The 12548-nt window shown below is 43.4% G+C and overlaps 1 protein-coding gene across 2 annotated transcripts in view; it reads right to left on the minus strand.

The window, feature by feature from the left end:
* fat4 (FAT atypical cadherin 4) overlaps window positions 1–12548 on the minus strand; it is a 99629-nt gene that overhangs the window by 13482 nt on the left and 73599 nt on the right. Inside the window, exons 7-11 of one of the 2 annotated variants that reach the window (XM_084010362.1) lie at window positions 11347–11527; window positions 8663–8913; window positions 4070–8419; window positions 2390–2494; window positions 1757–2064 (exon numbers count right to left, since the gene is read on the minus strand). In XM_084010362.1, the coding sequence (XP_083866488.1) occupies window positions 1757–2064; window positions 2390–2494; window positions 4070–8419; window positions 8663–8913; window positions 11347–11527 (5195 nt within the window). The remainder of the gene's footprint in view (window positions 1–1756; window positions 2065–2389; window positions 2495–4069; window positions 8420–8662; window positions 8914–11346; window positions 11528–12548) is intronic. The other variant, XM_084010363.1, reaches the window with a different exon arrangement.

A 12548-nucleotide genomic window follows, 5' to 3' on the forward strand; every position in this document is an offset into this window, starting at 1 on the left:
TGTTTCTAGGACAAATAATCAAGCTAATCAAAGGATTCATGATTAGCTGCTAGTGCTAATCAGCTACAGCGAGAACTAATCTGTCAAACTACATTTGCAAACCACATTCAATGATTTTGTTTCCTGATTTTAAATAAACTGGCTGAGCTCTTGGCTTGGAAGTTCCAAGCTGTGATCTTTTCCAGACAGTCAGTTACGGTCACATGATCACACTAATGATCATTTATTATTTTCCTACTCTCTGCTGTGGTATCCCGCCATGCAGATAGTTTTTAATTTCATATTGAGACGTATCAAAGACACTGGAGGCGAAAGGAATTAACATGAGTTATGTGGAAGCATTAAATATAACATCCCGGCTGTGTAGCTGTAGCTTTGACATGTTTCATGGGGAACTATTGGGCACCAAATGTGAAAAATAGTGAGGAAACCGTGAATTTTCCCTTTAACTACCAACTTCCTCCGTACACTACTTGTAAATGTAAGCCAATGTTACAGCTAATGCTAAAGCTAACCTAGAACTTTTCGAAGCTATAGGGTTAAAGAGTTTGGGACCAAAAAAACTTCTCCCATAGGCTTATATTGGGTATGAGACGTATGTAACTCAGAAAATGTATTATTTTCAAGTACATTAACATCCTGGCACACTTGGAAAAGCCCTTATATAAATTATGAAGTGAGCTTGTGTTGTGAAGCTCTGTGCTTAAACAAAACGGGCGTCATTTATTGTATTTGACAATAAAACGGATTTGGACTATGATTCTAATTATGACTGTAACAGTATCTGTGAACTCTCTGGTCCCTCTGATTACTTGGAGACTTTCTTTATGAAGCAGTGCATGACCGTCTCCGCGGTTTCTGTCTGCTTTTGACATCGGCTCAGAATTCAGGAGGCGGGAAGAACTGAGAACAGACTCTGCGAGCCTGACCAACGAAATGACCCACAGCACCTTTTGCAAACATAGTGATCAGGTTCACTTTACACCGCCTGAGGGAGTTGGCACTTGAGGCATGACGCGCACACACCTACACACACACACATACAGACACACACACACTTCAGACTCATTCTTCAAGAGCCATTACATGACCACCTCTGCATAATATTCACAGGGCACCATATGCGTACAGAATCACAGGTCTCAATGTGTGCTGTATTCCTTTCCATCCCGTCACTCTGCACCATCTCAAAACTGACAATTTAACGATTTTACCAGCTTCCTATGAAAGTCTCGGTGCACGGTGGGAAATGACAGATTTGAAGTCCAGCAGGAGAGCTACATTATAGAAGCTTTGACAGGGCCTGGTTGGATTTTTTCCCCCTCTTTCCTTGCCACTGCCTTGCTGGCAGGGAGAAGCGTCTCACTCAGAGCACAGGAGACAGAGTTTCAATCTTCAGGGCCATTTTGGATCCTTGTATTGTAAATCACAACGAGCAATAAAATATAATTACAAAGCATGAAAACCATAAGCTGAGCTACCCGTGGTTTAGGGGGAGTTTAATTATCATCTGATGGTGCAAAAAAGAATATAAGGGCACTTTTGAATGCAGGTTCCAGCTCTAAATGCCCGGGACATAAATGCTATTGATAGAGCAGCAAACGTTGTTAGTCCATAGCATGTGACAATTCTCAAAATGTCCTGAATGTTTTTTTTTTTTTACAAAACCCATATGAACTATTAAGGCACATGAAAAGTCTTTCAAGAATGCATGAAGAAAAATGCAAATTTCTACCATAAAATTAGACGTTCTTACCATCCCGGCTCTCCTGGCGATGACTGTGTGGAACTGCCCATCTGAAACTTTTATCATGGTCATCAGTTTATAAGTTCCACTTCCCAAGTTGAAGGAGAAACGCATCCGTCCCTCGAAGACCTCCAGAGCCAGGAACTCCGCCTTGTCTCCGGTCTGGTTGTCGTGGTTGTACATAAGCAGCGCGTTGCTCTTCAGGGTAGCAAATTTTATATAGATGTAGTTATTGTTGGGATCCAGAGACGGAAACTCCATGTAGGAGAGTTCCTCAAAGCCATAGCTGTTAAGTTCACAGTGTTTGCCGAAAACCCCTGAGGACAAAAACAGACCGAAAGAGTAATAAGAGAGGAAGCCAATGAATGATTCACGGTTCTACTGTGATAAAAATATATACAGATAAAAGAAAGACTTTATCCTCAAGTTCTGTATAAGTCATAACAAAGCCGATCTATCAGGTCATAATCTTGCAACTTGACAAATGGAGACACAAAATGAAATGACAGTGTCCACATTTAAAATCATGGATTAATAATAGCATAACTTTCTTCTCTTTAGGGAGATTAACGTCTGGAACATCTTGCTTTGCAATTCACCAGGCCCCGCTCACACCCTTGAAAGTTTCCTACTATTACTTACCAAATGGACAATGACAGTAATATCCATCCACCCGATTCTGACAGGACCCGCCATTAAAACAAGGGTTACACTCACAGTGATTGATGATGGAATCACACGTTTTGCCTGGGTTCACAGAACAACACAAATTAAAATGGATGGGGTGGCAGACAACACAGGAAAACCCCAAGGGGAACACAGTTCACTTCCCCCATAGGCCAAGTCATGCAGGCCTTTCATCACCCCACAGCTGAGAAATGCACTGCAAAGAAAAAAAGATATCTGGGCTCGCAAATCATTTGAAGTTTTAGCATGTTAAAATCTGATTTTGGTTGATGGGACCATCAAATTTACAACAGGAAGATGTAATTTCATCTGTTTTAGTATTTAGTGTTTGAGTTTCACTTATTCTAAAAATGTTCTTGACACAAGTGATGCTATTGTGGAATAGAAATCGCTTGTCCAAGATGACATCATTTGATCCAAAACATCTTGAAACTTTCATAGGGGAAAAAAAAGAAGAAATGATCTCACTCAATTGGCTGATTCTTCTCACTAAGAATAATCAGATCAGAATTTGCTGCAAGATCAAATAACGTTTGGATAAGACTGTTTTCTTTTCTTTTTTTCTTTTTTTTTGCAGTGCAGAAACAGTTGCAATGTACATGTTAACATCATGATGAGGAATGTGACACTGATAATAAAAATACTGGAGTGGGGAAGACAATAAATGATACAAGCATGTCACAATACAAAAAGACTGAAAATGAACTTCTGCAAATACATTTTCGGCTGTAAATCCTCAGACAAGTTTCTTAATGGAGATTGATTCTGCTGCCACGAAACAGGCGGGGAAAACAGGAAGTTGAGAGTTCATAGTGGGGGTATGCAAACTACTGTAAGTCAATAGGTGCATTTCTTCATGAGGGTAATTTATCTTGATGAAACCTAAAAGGTTTGTGGTCATTTTCTATCGTCATAATAAAAAGGGACAGTAATGACTTGACTTGAGGCAAATCGCCTGCCACGGCCCGCTTTGAAAATGTCTTTCAGATGCTGCAGTCAGCGGCTGGACAACATGCAGCATTCAAATGACTGTAAGTAGTGACTGACTTCTAAGTAGTTCCACTTAAAATCCACTCCCCTTTTATCAAGGGTAACAATGCAGTGTATTCATTACATTTCCAAATTAAAAGGCCTGATTGTATCTGTTATAAAGCTGTTCATTTGTCATACAACTCAAAACGGAGCCAAATGAGAACTCCTTGATTAAGAAATCCTTCTGTGTACAGTTGGATCAGAAATGTATCTGTGTGTGGTCAGCGCTGCATGCACATGAAGGAGCACGTTGAAATGCGATACTGGGGAAATGTGTATGGAGTCTACACTCAAGTCCTGACTGGGGTCAGCTTCGTATCATCCTTTTTATTAAAGTAAACATGGCGGGCTGATATGCATCACAGCTGATACCCCCCACTAGTAATCTGAAAAACAAACCAGGCAGCCATGCTTGCATGCTATGGCTACAACACCTCTTGGAAACATTCAGAAGCAAATATTTTCCTTGGACCCAAAGCTGTATGCATGAGTATATCATTGTGTGAGTTTGTGCTTGTGTGTGTCCCCACATGTTTTTTTTCCAAGCCTAACATGAATGACTGTGTGGTCAGACATAAAATGTGACTCCTGCGCGTATAGTACCTGCAAAGCCAGATTTGCAGAGGCAGTTGAAGCCACCGGGGAAGTTCTGGCACAGGGCCCCGTTCTTGCAGGGATTGGAAAGGCATTCGTTGACATCCCTCTCGCAGGCCATCCCGGTGAAACCTTCAGGACAGGTGCAGGAGAAACCCCCCACCAGATTGTGGCAGGTGCCACCATTGTGGCAGGGCGATGGCTGGCACTCGTTGATGTCTGTCTCACACAGAGCTCCTGTATATCCTGGCCTGCAGCTGCAGGCGTAGGGCTGCAGGGGGTGGTTGGAAACAAGGATCACTGGGACACTTTCTTCCGTCTTCATATCAGGCCCGACACTGAGACGCCTTTTGCAGCTGCCTCCATTCTGGCACGGGTTGCGTGTGCATGGATCATGGTCCACCGCATCTATTTGCACCCCACTCTGTCTATATAAAATGTCTTTGATACTCTGGAAGAATGTGGCCACACCACTGGGGTTGACATATTGTCCATGGCCTCGTTTCACAGCTGCCATTAGGAAAGTCTGATTGTTGAGTTCAAATGCTCCATAAAGCAGCACCCCGGTGCCTAGTCCTGCTAGCTGAGAGTTGGCAATGCGTAGGAAGCTGAGGTAGTGGTTGGTAAGGAAACTTTTGACCCCTTGAGAGTGGAGTCGAATTAGTATGCTGTTGTCCACTGTGGCGTTCGTGAAACCCATGAAGAGGACACGGGCTGTATTGCTGACTGAACCGTGGACCCCATCACTGCTATGGATGGTTAGTTCAAAGGTTCCATCTGTTGAGCGGGCTTTAGAGTTAAGGTTGCATGTTCCAGTTGGGATATTAAACAGGCCGGAGGATGGGGGAATAAGGGAGCAGTGGAACCTATCCTGAATGTCAGGGTCTTGGGGCTTGACATCTCCCAGAGAACCTCCAGGAAACATGTTCCCATAGTAGTGGACAAAGATTTCCATGGACCTCGGCTCTGAAGGGTTGTCATTCTGATCGTTTATTTTGATGTGAATTGTTCCTGTGGAGGACATCTGAGGCACACCAGAGTCCTTGATCACAACAGAGAGGTAGAAGTCACTAATCTGTTCCCGGTCGATCTCCCGACTGGTGGTTAAAACTCCAGCTGGACTAAGGCTGAAGTAGCTGTTGGCAGAGCCAGAGTTGAGAAGGCTGTATAAGAAAGGGCCTTGGTTTGGTGGCAGATCTGCATCAGACGCCGCTAGTGTCGCGACTGCAATACCAGCTCTCTGATTCTCCATTACCTCAGCATAGGCGGTTGTCAAAGTGGGACCGTTATCATTGATATCTTCCAGGTTCACAATCAGGGTGGTGCTTCCGGTTGCAGGAGGTATGCCAGTATCCACAGCCAGAACTGTTAGATTATACACAGGAGTTGTTTCTCTGTCTAGCTCTGCAGCCACAGACACTTGGCCAGTTTTTGGGTTGATAGTGAACACATTTTTATCAAACTCAGGAGCAATGGAGTATGAAAATCTGCTCCAGCTTGGGACTGAATCTGAGTCCTCAGCACTCACAAAGGTAACGAGACCACCAGGTGAGAGACCTTCACTAACCTGCACATCATACAGTTCTTGGGTAAAAACAGGAGGATCGTTGGCATCAAGAATTGTGATGTTGACAAACACCTCGTCAATATCTGCTCCACGGATGCTTCCGGTGTTCTTTGCCAACACCTTGAGTGAAATCTTTTCCTCTTTCTCACGGTCTAGAGTACCTGTGACATAAATCTGGCCGGTTTTCTTGTTGATACCAAAGCCCTTCTTTCTACTCTTCCCAAAAATGAGGTAGTAAACCACTCCATCATCTCCTTGGTCTCGATCACTGGCGAACACTTCCCCGACCACTGTGCCTTTTGGAGCAGCTTCAGAGATTTCAAAGTAGTACTGTTTGGAGACAAAGCGGGGTACGTATTCATTGGCTCCCTTTAGCTGAATGTTGACATTGGCGAAGCTGCAGCGCTCCTCGTCTGGGACATTGAAGGCCTTCACTGTTAAATGGTAGACCTGCTTAGCCTCGTAATCCAAGAAGCCCTGGGTGGTGATGGTGCCCGTGTTCGGGTCAATAACAAAGAGGTCACTGTCTGATGACTGTATCACATAAGCCATGACTGCATTAGCTCCCGAATCGCGGTCCGTTGCGTTCATTTTGACCACTGTGGTGCCACTGGGAACATTCTCCTGCACAATGGGGAAGTACTCGTCCGGATCGAACACAGGGGGATTGTCATTCACATCATTCACGTGTACTATGACGGAGACATAGCTTGTTTTTGCAATCCAACCACCATCAGTGGCTGAAACTCTAAGATCATGCTGTTGCTTCTCTTCAAAGTCCAGAGGGTGAGCTAGGGATATCACTCCAGTTTTACTATTCAGTGAAAACAGACCCTTGTCGTTGCCTGAAGTAATATTGTATTTGATAAGGCCATTCATTTCCTTGTCTTTGTCTCGGGCAAACAGGGTCCTTATTGCCGTTCCCACAACAAGGCTTTCAGGTACAGTAGCTGAGATTTGGCTTTGTGAGAACTCAGGCGTGTGGTGGTTTTCCTCCGTGACTGCAATTCGCACCGATGTTCGCGACGACAAAGGAGGATTTCCTCTGTCACTCGCTGAGATTTCCATGAGGAAAAATCTATTCATATCAGATGTAAGGGAGGAGGCAACAGTAATCCATCCACTTGTTTTATCTAGCTTGAATTTACTTGAGCTGTTTCCTCCTGTTATTAAGTACTCAACCTCAGAGTTAAGGCCAAAGTCTTTTTTGTCATGAGCTACAACCCTAATCAGTCTGGTGCCAACCTTGACACTTTTAGTGACGGGAGTAAAGTAGCTTGGTGCATCAAACTCAGGGGGATTGTCATTGCTGTCTACAATATTTACAATAACTGTCGTCTCGCTCATCAGAGGCTTGACTGCCCGGTCTGAGGCTGTGACAATGAAGCTGTGACGGTTTATATTAATGCTACTGGCACCTGTCGAGTTCTGATATTTCAACTGTTGCTTCACAAATATCTGTCCAGAGCTGGCGTTGATTCGGAAAAACTCTGACTGGGACCGGATAAAATAGAAGATTTTGCCGTTGAAACCTTCGTCAGGATCTGTGGCAGACACCTGTGTGACCAGTGAGCCCACCTCAGTGAGCTCAGGGTAGTCCAGATAGTAAGAGGGACGGCTAAATCTGGGGGCGTTATCGTTAATATCTGTTATAAATATGGTGACATCTGTGCTCACTGTCCAGCCAGAGTCATGGGCAGACACTTTGACAATATAGTGATCTGTGTCTTCTCTATTGAGAGGCCTACTTATTGTTATGTCTCCTGTGTTTGGATTAATGTTGAATGGAAGGCTGGTATCTGTAATTGAATATCGGCTAATGGCATTGGAACCAGCGTCCTCGTCTGTGGTGGTGACTCTGGTGACCGTGTAACCCACTGGACCATTTTCAGCCACTGTAGCACTAAAGATCTTGGAAAACCGAGGAGCATTGTCATTCACATCCAGTACGTTGATTAGCACTTTGACCACTGTGTTTTTGGGTGGCAACCCCCGGTCTGTGGCTTTGACTTTCAAAGTGTACTGAGCCATCTTCTCCCTGTCCAGTGGCCTGGTGGTTCGTATTTCACCAGTTGCTCTATTAATGTTGTAACTGTTCTCCTTGTTGCCATCAATGATGGCATATTCAAGCTGTCCATTAGGTCCGCTGTCCAGATCGACAGCAGAGACCATCAGCACCCGCTGAGGTGAAAGGTTCTCCAGTATCTCTGCATGGAAGGGATCCTTGTCAAACACTGGGTGATTGTCATTCACGTCCAGGACTGTTAGTTCCACTTTCTCATAAGTGGAATAAGGTGGAAAACCCTGATCTCTGGCCTCAATCCAGAGAACGTACTTCTGAATGTGTTCATAATCTAACGGATGTCTGATAGACAACTCTCCGGTTAGCTGGTCAATATGAAAGGCGTTATCCAGGTTGCCGCTGGCGATGTAATATGACAAGGGTCCACCCCTCATAGAAGACCCGGTGACCGTTGTAACAACGTGGTTGGTTGGCTGGCTCTCAGGGAACGTGAATGCATGCTCCTTCAGTTTGATGACAGGAAAGTTTCCTCCAGTGACAAAGCGGACGGTGACGGTGGTCGTGTCCGTTTTGGGGTTAGCGCCGCCGTCTTTTACTCGAACGGTAAGGGTGACTTCTGAGCTTCCAGTTAGCTTCTCGTTGGCAGTGATGGAACCTCTGATGGGGTCGATCTTGAACCTCTCAGAGTTGCGCCCTATCAGGGAGTAGTGCAGCTGGGCATTGGAACCTGAGTCCTCATCCGTGACGGTAACAGCAAAGACCAGGGACCCTAAAGACATAAAATTTGAGTTTTTGTAATATTTATAAAAAAAATGTAAAGATGCTGACACATCTTTAGAGTTAATTCAATATGTAATGTGCTCTTCTTCTTTTGAGACTAAAATTAACAATATTTTTTGGATGCCTTTTTTTAAAATCTCCTTTATTATGCAATTCACTGACCAATTAACTTATCTTGGACTGAAAGCACAGTAAGAGTGAGAAGGGGTTGCCTTTAAAGGCATGTACTGACCTGCTGCAGTGGAGGCTGGTATATGGGTGACGTAAGGATGGTGGTGGAAGTGAGGAGGGTTATCGTTGATGTCGGCCACTGTCACCGACACGGTAGAAGAGCTGGACAAGCCCTGAGGCTGCCCTCCATCTGTTGCCACAACCAGCAGCTGGTAATTGGCCCTGTCTTCCCGATCCAGCAGAGAGCTGGTGATAATCTGTCCTGTAGCCGGGTTGATGGAAAACTGGCCATGCCCTCCGGTCAGTCTGTAGCTGTAAGAAAGATAGAGTATGACAGGTTTCAGTGAAAGATTTGTGAATTTGATGAGGTTCGACAAGATAATGAATTACGCTGTTGTGAGTTATTTATAATGAATATCCTACAACTACAAAAATATGTGCTTAGATATAGTTTTTCCCTTTCCATTGCTTTTACGCTACACTAAAATCAGGACTACTGCCAGTCAATATTCCCTGTCTTTGCCAATAGAAAGTTAAATTGGTATTATTGAAAACCTTCTACAACAAGCTCAACCAGAAGCCCAGAACTATAGAAAAAGAAAATAGAAAAAATTAGAGTAAAGGGGATTTTTTTGTGGGTGCTGAACCTGCATTTATGTTTTTGGTGTTTCAAATATTTCAAGTTATTACATTTTGAGGACACTAAAAAGTATGAAATTACAAGTAATCACTTTTTCATTCCCTCATTTCTCATAATTGCTTCGTTTCAGTGGCTACTTTTATTTCTGCATCATGAGCACATCTTATGTTACAGTGAGGTAATTGTGTTATTACAGGTGTTCCTAATGTAAATGTAAATGCGTGACCGCCAGGTGTTACATAAGCCATTTCCCTTAAACAGTTTCTACACATTGTTTGCTGCCAGTGACTTGAAGGCCCTTGTTGAGCACTGTCACACTATGGTCTATAGAGGGCACTGTCTCAAGCTTCACTAAAGCACACTGAATAGAAAAGTATGCTCAATAATGACCACCACATTGTACTGGCTTGACATCAGATCAGTTAGTTAACTGACTGAAGCATCCAGCTTCATATTCTATCAGTTGCAGCCAATGCGTTCTGCTCCACTGCTCACAGAGAGCCACTGTGCTTCAGACTGGGGTTCAAACTCAAATTCAATCGCTATAAAAATACATCACATACGATGCATTAAAAAACATAAAGCACATGCATGCATAACACCACATAACATGCAACTCTTCAGCACGGACGGTCGGACCGTCTTTGGCCTCCAAACTAATATCGTGTTTCACCAGCAGGACCCAGACGTAAATGTAAACTGACACATACATGTACACACCAGTGCATATTTTGAAAAGGCTCCTTGGAAAAGCATCACCCTCCAGAGATGGGACGACAAATTACAGAGCAACATGTGAGAAAGCAGACAGGATGGAAAGCTTATTTGGACATAATCAACAACATAAACTGTCCACAGATTTGAACACAGTCCAGAGACAAGTCCAGGTCTGGGACTTGCATTTAATGGGCTGTTTGAATCCAAACTAATAAGTGAAGGTAACCAGCTCTCCATTAAGGGTCTCGGACTCCCTTGAACCACTGATGGGCACAACTCATACTGTCATAGACAATTAACATCCTCATTATGATGTTTTGGGAAACTGGAGTGCACTGTGATACCCCCCAATGTGCACCCAGTGGGGTTACTGAGGAGGGAGGAGGGAGGAGGGGTCGGACTTGAGTCAGTGTCCGGCTTGAGAGAGACCGGCCAGAAGCTCTTATAAGCTCCCACATGGAGGGGGCTGTGAGTGTGAAAAAAGGCTGTCGTCCAGCTTGAGAATCGCGGCCCAAACAATGACTTCGGTTGTTGACTAAAACTCTACACTTGGCTCCTAAATTCCTATCAACAATTGCAACAGCGGTCTGGAATTTCACAAAGCTGGCGATGAGGTAAAATATTTCATTGAAGGCGTGAGGAAAGCCAAAACCCAGTCCTGAAGGGCCCTGAAGGGATATTTTCACACCAGGGAATCAAAGCAAAGTAAAATTGACCTGATTACTCACAGTAGTGACTACATAGATCTCCTCTGGATTGTTAAAAAAAAGGGTCTCATTAGTCTCATGCACACAACATATTTTATTTCTGCATTAGTCTGTCTAATAAAGTACATTTTTAAATAAACCTTCAGTGCAATTCCTCTTTTTTTACTGCTTCAGAAGTCCATGGAAAAAATGAATCAAACTCTGTAGTCATTTCTTTAGATTTAAATGCAATTTCAGTAAAAAAACTTTTGTCTGTTTTGGAAATTACATCAAATCTGACATTTAGACTTTTTAAGATTTTAAGATTGTATTATTGGTTATTTCAGGAGATTATCATTTGTGTAAATATTGTTGTTGGTAACTATTTCATTATGAGGCTCTGCTTTTTTAAAGTAGTCCCTTGCGGACAGTACTTTTGCAACTTGAATGATCAGAATAACGAGAAAAAAAAAATTGGACCGTTCATTCTATATCTTCATTTATTGTAAAGCACTTCATGGCACATTTATTGTATGGAAGATGCTTACAAATCAAGTTTATTAATATTTTAAGAAGTATTATTATTTGAATGAAGCGTGTCTTAAGTGGGTCAAATGTTTTCAGGAGAATAATGTGAAAAAATACCTGTGTCACAAAAAAGCATACCCTAAAAACCAGATTAGTGCAAATTCCCAAGGGTACCTTATAACACCATTGACGCCCACATCTGCATCGGAGCTGTTGACCAATAGTACGTCCGCGCCTGTAGGGGTGTTCTCCATGATGGTGGTGTGGAAGGTGGAGGAGGTAAACACTGGGACGTTATCGTTCATGTCTTCCACGAGGACAGTTACTGTCCCCGTTCCACTCAGAGACGGAGAACCTGGGGATGAGGGGAAAAAAGGAAAAAAACTGTGAGTCACAATATGAGTTAGCTTTTCCTTCAGGAATCACAGTAAAAAGAAGTGAAGGAGAAATAACCTTGATGGCCAGGACAGAAGCAACTCATTATATTTTCCATTCACATGACAGACCTGAACACGGAGAACCTTCTACCTAACAGAATTAGGAACTCCTTTTTGTGCCTCAGTGAGCTGGTAAAGGGGGAAACAGGAACATGTGAGCACTATTAAGGCTCCTTTTTCAACTTTAGACACATGGTGACTTATTGTAGATGACTTGACTGAACCAATTCATACTCCTGTGAGAGTTCTGCCACAATATTCCTGCTGCATTTAATCCAAGCCTATTTCTCTGGCCACCGGTTTGGATTTCCATCTGTCGTACTGTCTCATAAACACGGCGCAGAACACATCAAAAGGGCTCAATGTCTCTGAAACCAAATCTTTCAGGCGTCCTTCCTGGGGTCTTGGACACTCGTAGATTTAATTTCCACAGAGAGGTATCTATTTTAAGGTGCACGCCACTGAGTGAGTTCATCTGTGGAATTTGAGCACGGAGAAGTGCTATTTTCAGCAAAAATCTAACCATTTTCTCCCAGAGCGGGTGACGAAACGGGGCTTGCTGGGCCCCGGGGGGATGGATTTAAATCAATAGCAGATGAAAACGAGCCGCAATGCAGAAAAAAACCTGAAGAGAAAAAAAAAAGAAGATTCAGACATCTGCCTCCTTTGAGCTGGCCTTTTTTATCCATCCTTATAAGGCATGCTGCACTGCCTGATATATATTCCAAACATAAACACGAGTTCAGCCTTGTTACTGAAAGTCACAATATGGGATTTAGGGACATCTTTAAAGGCTTGGGGTATGCTGAGCTTTTAATGCGTTGCATAAGTTTACATTGTTTATAAGGACAGGGAGCACCCGAGGATTGAGCTCCATGGGGCACTTTTCCCACCTCTAACTTGTAGTTGTTCCCTGCTGCGGCTCTCTTCAGGAATCTA

The sequence above is a fragment of the Eutrigla gurnardus genome, assembly GCF_963514095.1.
Source record: "Eutrigla gurnardus genome assembly, chromosome: 5".
Classification (NCBI taxonomy): domain Eukaryota; kingdom Metazoa; phylum Chordata; class Actinopteri; order Perciformes; family Triglidae; genus Eutrigla; species Eutrigla gurnardus.